Source organism: Halichoeres trimaculatus, unplaced genomic scaffold (assembly GCF_033239565.1).
Source record: "Halichoeres trimaculatus isolate MK-OKI-2021-1 unplaced genomic scaffold, fHalTri1.1 fHalTri1_scaffold_9, whole genome shotgun sequence".
Classification (NCBI taxonomy): domain Eukaryota; kingdom Metazoa; phylum Chordata; class Actinopteri; order Labriformes; family Labridae; genus Halichoeres; species Halichoeres trimaculatus.
In genome coordinates, this window is record NW_027437188.1 from 10,539,827 (window position 1) to 10,557,333 (window position 17,507).

Genomic DNA, 17,507 nt, shown 5'->3' on the forward strand with positions numbered 1-17,507 from the left:
TAACCCAGCAGCACTCAGAGCGGCTCATAAAGAGCAGAGTGCTCTGAAAAGATGCTGGTTGCTGTGCTTTCTTTCCTTCCGGCGACGCAAACACTCTGTGCTCTTTGGGAGCGACTGAACAGAGACGCTGCTGCTCAGACAGAAATGAACTGTGTGAGGATGCAGCCAAATAAAACCAAGAACCTCAGGCTGCTGATGGTGACCACAACATGAGGAAGACATCAGTTAGCACCTGATTTACAAACGTGGATGACAAATCTAAAAACCAAACCTTCACTTTGTTGAACTCTTTAACCCTCAGCAAGCTCATTCCTGTCCTCTCACCTGTCTTTCTCTCACCTGTCTGTCTCTCACTTGTCTGTGTTCTGAGCTCTGTCTCTGTAATCTGTGACTCATGAGGTGAGTCATAGGGCGGTGCTGGCGCTCTCAGTCTCTCTGCGTCCTGTTACATCACTTAGTCGTGATGGTGGCTTGTTTAGATCTTTGCTCACCTTAATGTGGGTCAAAGGTCAGCTCAGCTTTGAATTAGACACTAATAATGATCCAGTTTCTTGGCCTTAAAACAGACTTCATTGGAGTGTTGTTGTTCTTTATTTCCCGTGGTGCTGAAACAGAAAGAGAGCTGTCAGACTGAGCCGTAGAGACAGACAGGAAGAAAGCCTCCTCCTGCTGATTCATGAGGCTGAACAGAAACACAACAACCCACTTTAGCAAAACCAGCAGCTGTTTCAGAAGCTGTCAGTCCAGAGGTTATCTCTGAGCAGCTCTCAGACATGTTTTTACTCATCCTGTCTCCTCCTGATGGACTCTGAAGTATTTCTGTGTTATATACTCAACTTAAAGAAACCCTCTCCTCTTTTTGTCTTATAGGTTCATGTCACTGTTTTGGACAACAACGACAACGCGCCCATCTTCTCCCAGCCAACCTATGATGTCACCATTTCTGAGGACACGCCCCCTGACACTGAAGTGGTCCAGGTTCTGGCCTCAGACAGGGATGAGCACCACAAGCTGACCTACTCCCTGCAGAGCTCCATCGACCCCAACAGCCTGCGTCTGTTCCGCATCCACCCAAGCCTGGGCACCATCCACACGGTCCAGAGGCTGGATCACGAGGCCTGCGCCCAGCACATCCTCACCGTCATCGTAAGTCTGCTCCTTCCTGAGTCCTAGAGACCCCAAACTAAGGCTTTTCCTCATCTCAGAATTTCCCCTCATGGTTATAAGTGACAAAAGAATCTCGATTATGATAAAATTACAATATTCAATTAAGAAGATCTTTGAAATCAGCCTGGGGAAATGAAATTATACTCCTAGTCAACCTAAATTAATCTCCAGTTTTATTACTCATCATGGACACAAGCATGGGGGGGGGGCTTAATGTTACGTTTTCTGTCCATACCACTGCAACATCGCCAGCTGACTTATTTACACTTTCTGTTGTGATGAAAATCTGCAGGATGATGGAGGTTAAGGCAGGTGAACAGGTTGGTTGTGTTTTGCGGCGATGCGATCCTTTTGCGGTCACAGTTCTTTCACAGACAAGAGTGTCCATTTACACCCTGTCTTTTCTTCTGAAACATAAAAAATTCCCAAACTGTTTTTTATGGTGTGGGTAGAGTAAATCACTCCCATCTGTCATCTCCTTAGTATGCTCTATACTCCAGCAGCAGCGTGCACAGCAGTGAAGGCAAGCTGATTAGCCTACAACTGAGCCGTCTTGCTTGTTTGCACCTGCTGCCTCCTCTTCTTTTGTGTTATGCAAATGACAGCCAGTATAGATTACCGCTACCGCCCCCTTTTTGAACCAGTAAATTTCATGGTATTACCCACAGATTGTATAAAATATGGATGTTGTCTCTGCAATGTCACCCATCTGTTCCTGAAACAATGAATGAAACCGATCAATGGAAACAACCATACTTGATATGACATGTGCTTTGAGCCTCCTTTTTTAACAGCTATAGGGCTCCTGTCAGTCACGTGAGCTGAGCTTTGTTTCTGACTGGACAATCAGACAAACCTAACATCATCTAATCTGCAGAGTGAGACAGAAATGCATCCCCTATAGATGTTTGTCCATAGCAAAAATAGTGTTTCAGACCTGAGAGGTTTCTTTAAACCGGCCTTAAAATGGCTATTCAATGCCGTAAAAGTCAGTTTTTCTTGGCTAAGTATGTAGCCATGTAGCCAGCTTCATTCAGATTCTCAGTGAACTGCACTTTTGCACTTCCACATAGGCTTCAATTTTCTGAACCGTATGTTGCCCCTTGGTTTTACCATATGCTTGATTTTAGCATAATATCAATATTTCACTTTCTTTAAAAAGACAGTTATTGTCACTACTGGTATATGACCCAAGCGGCAACCTTCGGTCTAAAAATATGAGACAATGCAGGAGTGCTAAAACCTGCTGTTTCTCGAGTGTTCGCTTGAGGCTGCCTCCCAAAGTCACATACACACCAAGCCAAAAAAAGCAGTTTTCAAAGCAGAAATTAACCTTTTTACAGCCTGGTTCAAAAACGTCTCCTGTCTGAGTCGCTACTTTTACTATCAGCACACACTGCACGGGGGACGGATTATTTTCAAACTCACAGGATGTTAAGATTGCGAGCTCCCCCAATCAGAGGCACAGCTCAGGGTCATGTGACCTATACGCAAAGCCCTTGCCACTATCAATATGGCTACGATTGCTGATGTGCTTCATTTCCGTTTCAGAAACAGACGGGTGAAGTCAGGAGACTACGTCCCTGTTTTATACAGTCTATGATATTACCACAGCTCAACCCCAAATCCTGAAGTCCAAGAGTAGGAGGAGTCAGGCTGATTGTGTTCGCAGAGTTCAAGAGTCTTCGATAGTTGTAGTTGTCTAACAACAGAAAACTGAGCTGATCCTCTTCATAAAGAACATCAGCTGCTTCTTTTTCATCTTGTTGAAAGTTCATCTCCTTTACTGTGTCGTTCATTAGTCCCAATGAAAGGCAAACAATTACAAACAGGGAGCTCAAAACCTGAGGACCAGACGTCAACATTTAGGTATTATTCTCATTGTTACAGAGAGAGACTATAACTAAACACTTTTATCCAGCAGCTTCATAAACCTGAAAGAGCGACTGGTTTCATGCATAAAAATGTAGATCTTCTGAACAAAAGCAGAATCTCTGCTCTGAGAGACACAGAGTCTGAGTCAGAGGAGTGTTTTTGGTACTTGTGAAATCAGCAAGCTTTAATAAGCAGGCCCACGGGTCAGAAACCTGCAACTGTTCTTCTGTCTGACCTGCAGTGGCCAGAACAAGGAGAGCTCTCTAAAAGCACCAATTACTCATCTGCTAATGATTCAGAGTCTTTTCTCCTGTGTCTGGTATTTAAAGCAGCAGGAGAGCCAGAGGCAGTCTGCAGCTCTACCTGAACTCATTATTTAGGAAGCCGGCTGAATACCAACGAGCCGGCTCATATTGACAGCTCAGGCTTACATACCCGTTCATGTTGACTCTGAGGAAGACGCTGCACTGTGTTTGTTTCCCCAGGTGAAAGACCAGGAGTTCCCGTACAGGAAGAACCTGGCCCGTGTGCTGATAGAGGTGGAGGACATAAATGACCATGTTCCCATCTTTACGAGCGCTCTTTACGAAGGCTCTGTCTTTGAGTCGGCAGCTATGGGCTCAGCTGTGGTTCAGGTCACCGCTCTGGACAAGGACAAAGGGGAGAACGCTGAGCTGCGATACTCCATCGAAGCAGGTAAACACCTCTGAGAAGCTTTCACCTGTGTGCTGAGATGTTTAGAGGTGCTTTAAACACCATGGACGTCAGGGACTCAAACTACACATACAAACAGCCCAGGCCCCGCTGTTTTTTTCTCAGGGTGTACATTCCCAATCAATTCAGTCAGGACTGCTCTTTCTAAAACAATAATTTACCTGGATGTATTAAGTTCTATCTGAGTCTGGCTCTGCTCTGGGGGCTCCTTGCATTTTCCACATGCCTTCATGGCAGGAAGAGAACATCTCCTCTCCCCTGCCTACAGCAGGGAGAGCAGCAGCAAAGAGCTGTGGGGTCCAGAGCAGAGTGGACATCAGTAAAGACCCTAGTGAAATCAGACATGAAAGTGTAGCTAGCTTATGGAGGGTTTAGAGAGGTTTAAATAAGAAAGAGTAGGCTGGATAAAGCAATTAAAGCAGACAAACAGTTTACTGTTTGCTGACTGGATGTGTAGAGGTGATAGGCTGAGCTGTCAGCTGATAGGTGTGTTGAAAGCAACTGATGTGGGGGAAGCTTGACTTCATGACCTGATCTAACTCTGTGCTGATTTCTTTTGTTAAACCAGAGGAAATGATAATCCTTTAGTGCAAAGAGTGAGAGGTGGATGTTTCCCAGGCTTTGGTCTGAGTTAAATTAACCTCCAACTATGTTTTTGTTATTTTTCATCAGGGAACACTGGGAACGCCTTCCACATCGAGCCAGTTTTAGGAATCATCTCTGTGTCTCGGGACCTGGACTTGTCCAGCATTGGACATTATGTCCTCACAGTCAGAGCTGCTGACAGTGGATCTCCTCCTCTGTCCACGACCACAGTGGTGCGCATCGCCGTCACTCTCTCTGACAACGCCGGCCCAAAGTTCCCTCAGCCGGAGTACCAGGCTGAAATCACAGAGAACGCAGCCGTCGGGACTTCCATCACCACCGTCACCGCCGTCAGTCAGTCCACTCTCACCTATGACATCCGGCAAGGCAACACAAACCGTGTGTTCCAGATCAACCAGTACAGCGGAGTGATCACCAGTCAGAAACCTCTGGACTACGAGACGGCAGCGTCTTACACCCTGATTGTCCAGGCTTCTAACATGGCGGGCATGGCCTCCAACGCCACCCTGTTAGTCCAGGTCGTGGACGAGAATGACAACCCCCCTGTGTTCCAGCAGCTTCATTATCATGGCAGTATCAGTGAGGCAGCCCCAGTCAACAGCGTGGTCCTAGACTCAGACGACTCACCTTTGGTCATCAGAGCCACAGACGCCGACCGTAACCAGAATGCTCTGTTGGTGTACCAGATTGTGGAGGACACAGCCAAGATGTTCTTCACTGTGGACTCAGGAACCGGCTCCATTAGAACAATTGCTAATCTGGACCACGAGACGTTTTCCAGCTTCCACTTCCACGTTCATGTCAGAGATAACGGCCGACCACAGCTGACAGCAGAGAGTCCGACTGAAGTCACGATTCAGGTGATTGATACCAACGATTCCCCACCTCGCTTTGTGCAGAGTATCTATGAAACAGTGCTGCTGCTGCCCACATACATCGGCGTGGAGGCTCTGCAGGTTTCAGCCACAGACCCTGATAAAGACGTCTCTACAGAGCTCACATACTCTCTGACTGATGGCGTGCTGGAGCACTTTGCAATACAACCAGCCAGTGGCGTGATCATTGTCAAAAACAACAACTTCTCTAAGGAACGTTTCCGCTTCAGCGTCAAAGTCTCTGATGGGAAGTTCTCCAGCATGGCCCTGGTGACCATTCTTGTCCGAGAGGCTCTGGATTCTGGTCTGAGCTTCACCCAGAGTCTTTACTCTTCTTCAATTCAGGAAAACATATCAAACATCACCAAGGTGGCTGTGGTCAACGCTATTGGAAACCGCCTCAATGAACCGCTGAAGTACACCTTGTTGAATGCGGGAACACGCTTCAGAATACGTCCAACATCCGGCGTTATCCAGACCACCGGTGTACCCTTTGACCGGGAGGAGCAGGAGTTCTACGAGTTGGTGGTGGAGGCGAGAAGGGAGCATGATCGTCTGCACGTAGCCAGAGTTCTAGTTCGAGTCCAAGTGGAGGATATAAACGACAACACTCCTGTGTTCGTCGGGCTTCCTTATTACGCAGCTGTTCAAGTGGAGGCCGAGCCAGCTTCTCATATTTTCAGAGTCATGGCTGTGGACAGTGATAAAGGCATCAATGGAGAGGTATCCTACTACCTCCAAGACGACCACGGTCACTTCGAGATTGACCGCCAGACAGGAAGTCTCAGCCTGAAGAAAGCTTTTGAGTCTGATTTGTCCAATGTGGAGTATCAGATGGTGATATATGCCAGGGACGGAGGTTATCCTCCGCTGTCTTCTACCACAGAGTTCCCCATAACTGTAGTGAACAAAGCCATGCCTGTGTTTGATAAATCCTTCTATTCTGTCACTGTGAATGAGGACGTGGCCGTGCACACACCCATCATTGGTATCAATGCCACGAGTCCTGAAGGTCAGAACATCATCTACACCATAGTTGATGGAGATCCTACGCTTCAGTTTGACATTGGCTTTGATACTGGAGTCATTAGTGTCATCCACTCCCTGGATTACGAGACATCATCATCATATCACTTAACCATCAGAGCCACAGACTGTTTGACTGGTGCTCGTGCTGAAGTGGACGTAGATGTGGTCATCCTAGATGTGAATGATAACCTGCCCATCTTTCAGAAAATGTCTTACAGGGTCGTTCTGTCTGAAACAGTCATGATAGGAACTCCAGCTCTTCAGGTCATTGCCACTGACAAAGACTCAGAGAAAAACAATGTTGTCCGCTACCAGATCTTTTCAGATGTACACAACAGCACTGATTACTTCCACATTGACAGCAGCAGCGGATTGATCCTCACGGCCCGAATGCTGGACCATGAGCTGGTCCAGAAATATGACTTCATCGTCAGGGCCACGGATAACGGCTTTCCTCCTCTGAGCAGTGAAGTTTCTGTCATTGTGGTTGTGAACGACATGAATGACAACCCCCCAGTTTTCAATCAGCTCCTTTATGAGGCGTATGTGAATGAGTTAGCACCCAGAGGACACTTTGTCACCTGTGTCCAGGCTTCAGACGCTGACAGCTCTGACTTTGACAAGCTTGAGTACAGCATCTTATCAGGAAATGAAAGAATGAACTTTGTGATGGACAAAAGGACAGGAATCATCACCCTATCCAGCCAGCGGAAGCAAAGGATGGAGTCCGTCTACAGCCTGAATGTGTCCGTGTCTGATGGCGTGTTCACCAGCACAGCACAGGTACATGTTAAGGTGCTTGGGGCTAACCTGTACAGTCCAGTGTTCGGACAAAACACGTATGAGGCAGAGCTTCGAGAGAACTCTGCAGTGGGAACCAAAGTTATTCAGGTAAGTGCTGCTGATCGTATCAACTTATGAGTATATAAAATGTCTTCATATTGGTGCTGTTCAGTTCTGAACTTTTTTACTGACGTGAACTCTGTTTTATTCCAGGTGAAGGCCACAGATGCAGACCCCGGCATTTTTGGGCAGGTCGCCTACTCCTTTGTTAATGATGTTGGTAAAGACCAGTTCAGCGTCGATGCCAGTGGTCAGATCAGCACTGTGGAGAAGCTGGACCGCGAGGACCCAGCCAACAGGGACATAGTCCTGACAGTAGCAGGCCGGGACTCAGGTGGACGTGTCTCCTACTGTACCGTTCAGATCACTCTGGTGGATGATAACGATAATGCCCCGTTGTTTCGGGCCACAGAGTACCGGGCCTCAGTAAAGTCTGATGTGGCTAAAGGTTATCTGGTGACTCAGATTCAGGCTTGGGATCCTGATGATGGCGCTAATGCTAAAGTGACGTATTCTCTGTATAGTGAGGCACACGTCCCTGTGGTTGATATTTTGGAAATAGACCCAGACAACGGGTGGATGGTGACCAAAGGCAGCTTCAGTCATCTGAGGAATTCAGTGTTATCTTTCTTTGTGAAGGCAGTGGATGGAGGAAACCCAGTTAGACACTCTCTGGTGTCCGTCTACATCCACGTTCTGTCTCCAGAAACCTTCATTCCCTCCTTCAGCCAACATCAGTACATGTTTCGAATGCCGGAGGACACCCCGATAGGTTCAGCCATAGGGACCGTGCGCCTTAACCCCGTGCCAGGACACACCCCGCTCTCTGCTACTTTCGCTGTGGTTAACGGAGAGACTGGAGAAAACAACCAAGATGGAGTGTTTGTGGTGGAGAAGGACACAGGTGTGATCAAGCTGGATAAGCCTTTGGACCACGAGGTGATCAAAGGATTCCACTTTAAGGTCACAGCCACTGTTCAACAGGCCAAACTGGACTCTGTGACCTCTGTGGATGTGGAATTAAAAGTGCTGGATCTAAATGACAACAAACCAGCATTCGAGGCATCCTCCTATGAGACCACAGTAATGGAGGGCATGTCAATTGGAACCAGGATCATACAAGTCCAAGCACTGGACCAGGACTCAGGTGCCAACGGGCAGGTGACTTACAGTCTTGGGACGTTAATACAGCCAGAAGAGGACTCAGTCGGTTTAGCCGACACTTTCAGCATCGACAGTAACACAGGATGGATCTCTACACGTAAAGACCTGGACCACGAGTCTAATCCGTCCTACACGTTCACAGTGGTGGCCTCAGACCTGGGAGAGACTGTGTCTCTCTCCAGCACCACCATGCTGACTGTAGGGGTCTCAGACATTAATGATAACCCACCCAGGTTTTTGGAGCAACGTTACATCGGCTCGGTTCAGGAGAGTGACCCGCCAGGTGAGGTGGTGGCTGTGCTAAACACCAGAGATGATGACAGCTCAGCGGTGAACCGACAAGTCAGCTACCACATCACCGGTGAGTACAGCTAAACATCTGGTCTGAACACAAACACTCACTTCCTTCTTAAATACTCAGAGCTCCAGGTAGAGACAGATCCTTTAGTTTGTTTGTGTGTTGTTTGCTGTGCGTTAATGGATTAATCCAGTTTTTTCCTGAAATACAGCACCCATCAGACACATTCTCCAGCCTTTTGCTTCAGCCATGAATAAAGATGAGGACAGAAGTTGTGAATCAGAAACTCATTCTCTTGTTTCCTCGCTAGCTTCCAAACAACACCTGCATGAATGTCAGCTCTTTCCAGGTCTGACGGGGGAACAGGATTTTAATGGGAGAACATTTTCATGGCACGGTGGCGTTCAGCAGACTGTGACAGGTAGGAAAGGGAGGAAAGAGAGCCAGGCAGAGTCTTAGTTTATCCTCTGGAATAAGTGAAAACTCCTCAGCTGGTCATGATACTGGCAGCCACTGTTACGGCTCCTCAGGGAAATCAGCATGGGTTTGCGTATTGTTCGTCCTCTCTGTAAACGTGCAGACGGCTTGCTGTTTTCCTGACATAACAAACAAAGGCTGAGAGCGCAGAGAGAGGTATGTTCCAGTGAACAGAAAAGGGAGGCAGGGGGACGCTGGAGCTGCTTTCATAATATGCATACTGATCAGAGGACTGATCCGCTGTCTGTTCCCTGAAACTACAGGAGGTCATAATGAAGTCCGGACTCCCAGAAAACTGGGCCTGCAGTACAGAGCCAGAGAGCTAATGAAGGACTTTTAAAGGGAAGGAAATCCTCCCTCCATTAGCTCTGTAACGAGCATCAGGCAGACAGCAGCAGTGACTGAGAGACATGTGAGTGACGTGGCCTTAAAGCTGACAGCTGGAGAGGAGGGAGGAGAGGAGCTCAAAGAATAAAACCGAGGAACGTGACCTTTGTCTCCTCTAACAGAGAGCCTCTCTGAATAAAAGAGCTGCAGCAGATCAAGAAGGAAGCACAAACCTCCTCTGTGTTCACTGGTACTGATGAGTCCTGACAGAAGGGAGTCTCCTGCTAACTTTTCAAAGAGTCGCCCTTTGTCAGCTTTATGTTGGACTCAGCAGGTTGAATATCGAATACTGAAACATTATTACTTAATAACAATTACATTTTATCATCTGGAGACACTTGACTAAACGATGTAGTGTAATTATTGGGAACCATGTAGCAAAAGTTGTCCGGTGCTGACCTCTAAAGACACTGGGGAGGTACACCTGAGGTGTCTGTCACACCTGTGTTTTTATTTCTGGTCCAGTCTATACAGATGTTCACTATCAAGTTGCTCATCTCTGTTAAATTCTGCTATTGGTGAGTGAAGAAGGGTGTTTTTATTGCCAACAGGTGTTCTGTTCTATTCTGCTTCCATGGAGCTAATGGAAATCAGACCACATAAGAGTCCTGGATTTAAAGGGTTCAGAGAGTTATCATTTATCCATATATCCTGCAGGATGCTCTGTCTTCTGGTGTGTTTTATCGAGATACCAGCTTCCAGCAGGAGTGTTGATAGGTTTTGATAAGCACATTAACAGTTAGCTCGTTTTTCCTCATCCCATACATTGTATTACACAAATTTTCTCTGACATCCAGCTGGTGAAAATCATCCAGTGGAAGCGATGAGAAGTGCTGAAGATCAGTGACAGTTAAAACAGAAAAGAAGCAGTGACGTAGTCGACTGTTTCATCTCAGACGTCATAATTTGAGTTAAACATCTTAAAACATGTCATCAACATTGTCTGAGTGTGCTGCTGAAACATGACTGTGTATTTTAATAAGTTACTGGATTAAATAAAGGATAAATTAAGAAATGAGAAAGATCCTGGCCTGCCCAGTGTCCCGATGATTTGGCTGAGCACAGTAAAGGAAAGATGGTGGCTGGTGTTTTGGATAGTGTTGGAACAGTTTGGACCCAAATGTCAGGCCTGATTTTGTGTCTTAGTTCCCCCCCTCCCCCTGACATTTCTCTCAGTTTATGCGCTCGGTGTCTCTGCAGTCGTTCTGGTTACCAGGCAGCAAAATTACCTTTAAACTTCCAAATGATGAAGGAACTCTATTTCTGAATCAGTAAATATGAGCCAGGTCCTCTGAGATTAAACCTTCATATAAAAACAGGTTAAAATTAGCTGGATGAGCTAACACTGAGACTTTTAACTAACCTAAACCTGACCTCAAGGGCCCCAAACCTCACAGAGTCCTTCAGAGGTTTGAATTACCTAATCTTCAGTTTCTAATCTGTGAGTGAAAACTTGTTGACCCCTTTCTAAATGTTGACAAACTGACCCTTTACATTAGTTATAAACCTGTTCATGTACCTGTCTCGAGGGTGCAACTAAAAAGTGGAATGCTGTTTTTTTACCTATACGTGGTCAGGTGTCTTGTCCTGTCTGAGTAGAGAGTTGCACATTATGAGCTTAGGTGAGCAGTGAACAGTTTGGCACAACCTAAAATAAAAAATATCAAACTGATAAATTTCAAAATAATCTTCCTTCAGATAAAACTCCTGACAGTCATACATGTGGACTTGTTAGAGGATTAGTATCTCAGTCATTGTTCTAATGTAAGCTAACTTTGAGCTAGAGCTCCTTTAAGCAAATATGGAAGTTATGGGCGACATGACAGAAGAACAAGTTGAAATAGGATTTACATTAAAACAGAAGGTCTGCCTATCAGCAGTCTTTCCCTCTTCACTGCTCACACATGCTGCAGCCTCTGGACTGAAGTGTTTATGGGCCGTTTAAAAGGCATGTAAACTCTGTCTCTGATCCCTGGATGAGGAACAACTCAGGTAAAACAATCACCATCTATGACATCCCCAGGACTGTAGCAAGTGCTTATTCTCTGGCTGCAACCCCACTGAATATTCAGGCCAGCTTAAGGGTTACAGGGGTTCAACCTTACAGCAAGGATGTGTTCTTGGAGACAGAATTTGCACCGTCTTATTCCTTTGCTATCGGGACCCACTCCTACCAGGCCCAGGCACCAACCAAGCTACTCCAGGCCATCCCCTCACCCTTCCACACTCAGGCCACCTTCACCAACACATTAACTCAAGAGGATATCAGAGGATCCCCAAAAGCTGGTCCAAGAAAAAAAATTGACCAGCAGAGAAACGATAGAAAAACTCCTATTCTCACTGACAAGCCTGTGAAGGAGGCACTTGAAGCTGAGAGGCAGGCACAAGGGCTATTGAAAAAGAAATGCAAGGCAACCAAATCCAAAATACAAGAGAAACAAAGGACAGGGAAGAAACAGAGAGCAGGTACAAAAAAACTCCAGATGACTCCTCATCAGAGCTGCGATTCAGATAAAAAGACTGACTAATGAGAAAAGGTTTTTTCAGGTTTCCTTTCAGTTTCAGTAAATGGATCCTCAAGTTGTTGTTGGCGCTATTTTAGGACTGTTTTAAGCTTCATAATGAGCCAATGTGTGCTTTCGTAGTAGTTCAGTTAATTCTGTTATTTGAAGAAAAGTAGCTTGAACAGACATTTGAGGCTGAGAGCCACACATATCAGCTGTTCCAAAGGACTTCAGTCAGTCCAGTGCATTTTGCACAAAATTCTGAGTGAAAGTTTGTTCAGTGGTTGTATTCAGTGACTTTTCCAGGCTTAGTCATAATCACAGGCTCAGTCTAATAACCGTATTTCTTCAGATATTAGCCAGTTTTTACCTTTTTTGGCAAATGGATAAGAACACAGTTCATCAAAATCGTACTATGGGATGATGGACAACCATTTACTGCAGACCAAAGCTCAGCCTCAGACTGAAGCTCTGCTACACAGGTCATCTTCTTGTTTATGCAAATAGCTATGGCTGTAAGGTCTCAGCTCAGCCTGCTCTGAGGCTCCATTATCTTATTGTGTTGTATCAACCTGAACACCTGTTACCTGTACAAGATTTAAACCAGCTCTCATTAACTTTGTCTGACTCTTGTGTATTTATGTCTCTCCAGGGGGAAACCATCGTGGCGTGTTTGCTCTGGGTCTGGTCCAGGGGGAGTGGAAGATGTACGTCAAGCGGCCTCTGGACCGGGAGGAGTGTAGCCTTTACAGCATCAATGTCACCGCCAGTGATGGGCTCTTTGTTTCCCAGGCAACCGTGGAGGTGACAGTGGTGGACACCAATGATAACAGCCCTGTGTGCAACCAGGTGAGGGTCACCAGGCATCCTGTTCTTAAAGACACAGCGTCAGTGCAACACCCTGTCTGAGCTGTGGTCATCAACCCTACGATGTGTGTGTGTGTGTGTGTGTGTGTGTGTGTGTGTGTGTGTGTGTGTGTGTGTGTGTGTGTGTGTGTGTGTGTGTGTGTGTGTGTGCAGGCTGTGTACTTTGCTTCCGTCCCTGAGGACCTCCCCCCTCACAGCCCCCTGCTCAGAGTTCGAGCAACAGATGCTGATGTAGGCCTGAACGCCTGGATCCAGTACTCGCTACATGGACCTGGGTCTCAGGACTTCATCATGGAGCCAGACACAGGTAAGGACTGCATCTAGAGTTAGAGATACAGGTGAGGGCTGGGTCTGTGTTCAGTCAGCTGACACGTGTTTTTTTGTTGTTTATCACCTCACCTGTTGGTTCCGCCCCTTCAGGTGAGATCAAGTCCTCCGTGCTCCTGGATCGTGAGGTGACGTCCAGTTACCGTTTGGTTGCCCAAGCCACAGACGGAGGAGGGCGCTGGTGTCGGGCTGAGGTGCAGCTGGAGGTGACGGATGTGAACGATAACCCGCCCATCTTCACCCTGTCCCAGTATGCTGCCAGTGTTTACGAAGACACTGCCACCAAGGCTCTGCTCACGCGCATCCAGGCCATCGACCCCGACCAAGGTGACTGTGTTAAAAGTGGTTTCATTTCTACTAAAACCAGTGCTAAAGTTAGTCCTGGTCGTCTGAGTGCTGTGACATGTTGTCTCTGTAGCCTCAGAGTGAAACACACAGAACAGAGAGTCCTCCTGACCATTCACGTCCTTGTTCCTGCAGGAGCATCACATCATGTCTTTGTCACCCCTGTTAAGTTTGACACCTCACAGTGTGTCTTCAGTTCATGGGAGAGGCATTGAGTGGTTCATTAAGAGTTTTGTATGTAGTGTGATAGCTGAGTTAACATCCGTCTCTGTCTGACGTGATGCTGCAGAGTTCATCTGAGACATCTGCAGGGAGAAATCTGTAGAAACATGGATGTTTGCTGTTCTTGCTGTTAGCCTTTAGCATCTGAAGAGGAAGTCATCGGTGTGAAAAGAAAGGACACATTCCTGGATCATGGCTCTCCTCCTCAGGGCGGCATCTGCACTGCTTACAGCGATACATATGTGACTGCGTGAGGACGCCCAGGGTGCAGAGACAGACCTACTTTGGGTCTATAAATAATCTGACTGATCCCAGACTTCTGCATGCTACGTCCCACAACGACATTGCTATTGTACACATATGTGATTTTTATATAAAAGAACATACCACTTAATAAAATTAAAATTTAAACAAGATAACATGTTCTCTTACTCCATAACATCAGATTTCAGAAGAAATTAAGCTAAGTAATAGATTATATGCTTTTAAGTAATAATGTTTAAAAAAAAACAAATGTTTCAAACACTCAGAACACAAAGGTGTGTAAGTGTTCACCACAGAGCGCACGAGCCTCCTCTTCAGCAGAAACACGCTGAACCTGAAGAGGAAGGATTAAATGAGGGCATACCTGAGTGCATACCTAGGTGGTTCTTTGCTGGTGTGATACTGTCTCTCTGGGGGACAAAGAAATGTGAATAATAAAATCAGTTTGACCATGATTTGCTTCTTCTCTCTGACCTGTCCTCTGATGGTTCTGCAGCAGGTCAAGGAAGAATGGTGGTCTACTCCTTGGCTGACTCTGCAGGAGGGTCCTTCTCTATTGATAAGTCCTCTGGGATCGTGGTCCTTGAGAGAGTTCTGGACCGAGAGATTCAGCCAGCCTATCAGATCACGGTCCACGCCTCTGACCAGGGCTCCCCTCAGCCTCTTTCTTCATTCGTCAACGTCACCATCACTGTGCTGGACATCAATGACAACCCACCTGTGTTTGAGCGCCGTGACCAGCTGGCCACGGTACCAGAGGATGTTGGGGTAGGGACGGAGGTTCTGAGAGTTTACGCCGCCAGCAAAGACATCGGGACCAATGCAGAGATCACCTACAGCATCCGGTCGGGAAACGAACACGGGAAGTTCCACATCCACCCGCTCACAGGTCAGTGTGCAAAGCAGGTCTGTGCTCCATTAGTGGAATCTGTCCCTCCCCCTTTCTGATTGGGTAATAAAGGTCTTACGGATGGTACCAAACTGCTCCAGGTTTAAACAGGAATGCTGTCATTCATCACACACAGGATTATAACGTGACGAAGAGTCTGGTAATAGAAAAGCTGTAGAACTCTAGCAGGACTCTCAGATTCCAGGCTCCCTCATCAGGGTATGTTGCTGTAAAACCTGTCTCTTTTCCCTCAGGAGCTATTCTTGTGGCCCAACCTCTGGACTATGAGACCTGCAGGGACTACTTTCTGACAGTGGAGGCCCGTGACGGTGGCACACCTCCGCTGAGCGCCGTCACAACGGTGAACATAAATCTGACAGACGTCAACGACAATGCGCCCATGTTCAGCAGAGACCTGTACACGGCTGTGGTCTCAGAGGACGCCACCATTGGAGAAGCTGTGGTACAGGTACGCCCACAGATGTGCTTGAACTCAGGTTTTGTCCAGAAGGTCACCTGACATCTCTTGGATACTCATTAAATCTCATTAACAACTCTTACCCAGAGAAATCCTCAGCACCAGCTCCCTTCAGGTTGCTGGATCAGTGTGGTCTGAATATTCCTGATGCCCAGAGGTTAGACCTGACCTTTTCCTTAGCACCAAAAAAACGTTGATACAAAGACATCCAAACCTGCCGTGCAGTTAGCATGACCTTTACCAAGTAAATCCCTGATTCTGTTCAGCTGCAGCGTGATGGGACTGAGGGAGACGAAGCATGAGCAAAGAATCTCAGTTATTAAAAATCGGCTACCCATGAAACAAAAAAAATATATAAAAAACACGTCTTACTGCACAGGTAAAATTATTACGTTCGGATTAAATCAAACAAAGACTACCAATAAAAACAGCCATCAGTAGACACAGGCAGGTAGATAAACATTAACATCCTTCTCTCTGTAGTGTCCTTTTGTCAGAAATAAACATGAAAAGCACTCAGAGAGCACAGACCTCTGCCAAGCATATTGTTATTGTCACGCACTTCACTTCAACAGACTGTCTGCTACAATTTGTTGTTAGTTGCAGGTTTGTACGATAATTTGTTTCCTGACAGTGTTGAAAATTATGATGACCCAGCACATATTTCATATTCTGGATCTTAGCATCCAGAATATTGCCAGGATCTGGATCATACTTTTACAATCGTCTTGTATTGTTTTGCAAAGCAATCACACCATTTACCGTGTAGTTATATACACATATGGTGAAAACAGCCATATCTCACAATGATAAAGAACCCTTTAAAAAAGTCCTGGATCCACACAGTGATCCAGATCATCTCCAAAATGTAATCACTTCCTCCTTATCCCATTTTGAGCATTTCCTGAAAATTTCATCAAGATCCATTTGATACTTTTTTAGATGTGTTGTTCACAGACAAACAAACCTCTTTGACAGAGGTAAAAATAAAAAAAAAAACAATAGAAACATAGAAAGAAATAGAAATATGCAGATAGAAACATGGCAAAAAAAAAAAACAGACAAAAGACAGAACCACAGATAGAAATAGACAGAAACATGAATAGAAACACAGATAGAAAGATGGATAAAAACAGAAACAGATTTCTGTCCCTTCTCTGAGCTCACAGTGTGGAGTAAGGAGTCTCTGCTCAGCTTCATGCTGCTGCAGACAGTTTCTCTAACATCCTCACATTAATCACAGCCAGCAGCTGCTGCAGAACATCACCTTCAGACTCTGAGTCGAGCGTCTACACACACACACACACACACACACACACACACACACACACACACACACACACATACAAATGACATGCAGTGGAGTGCAGTGTGTTATGGTGCACTCTGACTTGTGTCTGTCTTACAGTGTGTGTGTGTGTGTGTGTGTGTGTGTGTGTGTGTGAGTGAGAGACCCTGAAGTTTAGACTGAGTGGAGGCAGAACAAACTGAGCTTAGTAATGGACTCAGACTCAGAGAAGTCACACATGTGAGCTTCAAAGACCCCGTTACCATGGAAACCTGTGTGTGTGTGTGTGTGTGTGTGTGTGTGTGTGTGTGTGTGTGTGTGTGTGTGTGTGTGTGTGTGTGTGTGTGTGTGTGTGTGTTAAAGTGTGTGTGTATGTTATGATGTGTGTGAATGTGTATGTTTGTCTGGTAGCCTCACAGTTGTGCTGCTTATTAAGAAGTGCAGAGATATGGAGGAAATGTTTCATCACATTAGCTTTTAGAACATGTTTGGTGAAACCCTCTTTCCGCCTGTGTGTTTTTGTGTGTGTGTGCGCGTTTGTGTGTGTGTGTGTGTGCAGCTGTTAGCAGAGGATGTTGACAGTCAGCTGAATGGAGCCATCCTTTACTCGATCATCAGTGGAGACCGGGACAGCTCGTTCTTCATCGACCCGCTCAGAGGGATCATCAAGGTCAACAAGCAGCTGGACCGAGAGACAGTGAGGACACACACACACATGCACCACACACACACACCACACACATACACACACTCAGGCTGTCCCACAGTATAAGCTTCAGAGTGCCGCAGTGAAGAGCGGCTGTGAATATTTAATATGAGGGATAATCGATGCCATCATAGAGGCAGAAAAAAACATTCACTTTAAAAACATGACGATCAAATCTGTTT

The 17,507-nt window shown here is 46.2% G+C and overlaps 1 protein-coding gene across 7 annotated transcripts in view; it reads left to right on the forward strand.

Moving 5' to 3' along the window:
* Positions 1-17,507, forward strand: part of fat3a (FAT atypical cadherin 3a) — a 98,668-nt gene that overhangs the window by 66,036 nt on the left and 15,125 nt on the right. For 4 of the 7 annotated variants that reach the window (XR_012599118.1, XM_074679730.1, XM_074679734.1 and 1 more), the window contains 10 exons: positions 871-1,146; positions 3,528-3,738; positions 4,429-7,157; positions 7,263-8,634; positions 12,592-12,788; positions 12,960-13,113; positions 13,227-13,460; positions 14,461-14,853; positions 15,108-15,322; positions 17,179-17,316. Coding sequence is in view for 6 of the 7 variants with exons in the window: in XM_074679730.1 (XP_074535831.1) it covers positions 871-1,146; positions 3,528-3,738; positions 4,429-7,157; positions 7,263-8,634; positions 12,592-12,788; positions 12,960-13,113; positions 13,227-13,460; positions 14,461-14,853; positions 15,108-15,322; positions 17,179-17,316 (5,919 nt within the window). In the remaining variant the exon portion in view is untranslated. The remainder of the gene's footprint in view (positions 1-870; positions 1,147-3,527; positions 3,739-4,428; positions 7,158-7,262; positions 8,635-12,591; positions 12,789-12,959; positions 13,114-13,226; positions 13,461-14,460; positions 14,854-15,107; positions 15,323-17,178; positions 17,317-17,507) is intronic. The other 3 variants (XM_074679731.1, XM_074679733.1, XM_074679736.1) reach the window with 1 other exon arrangement.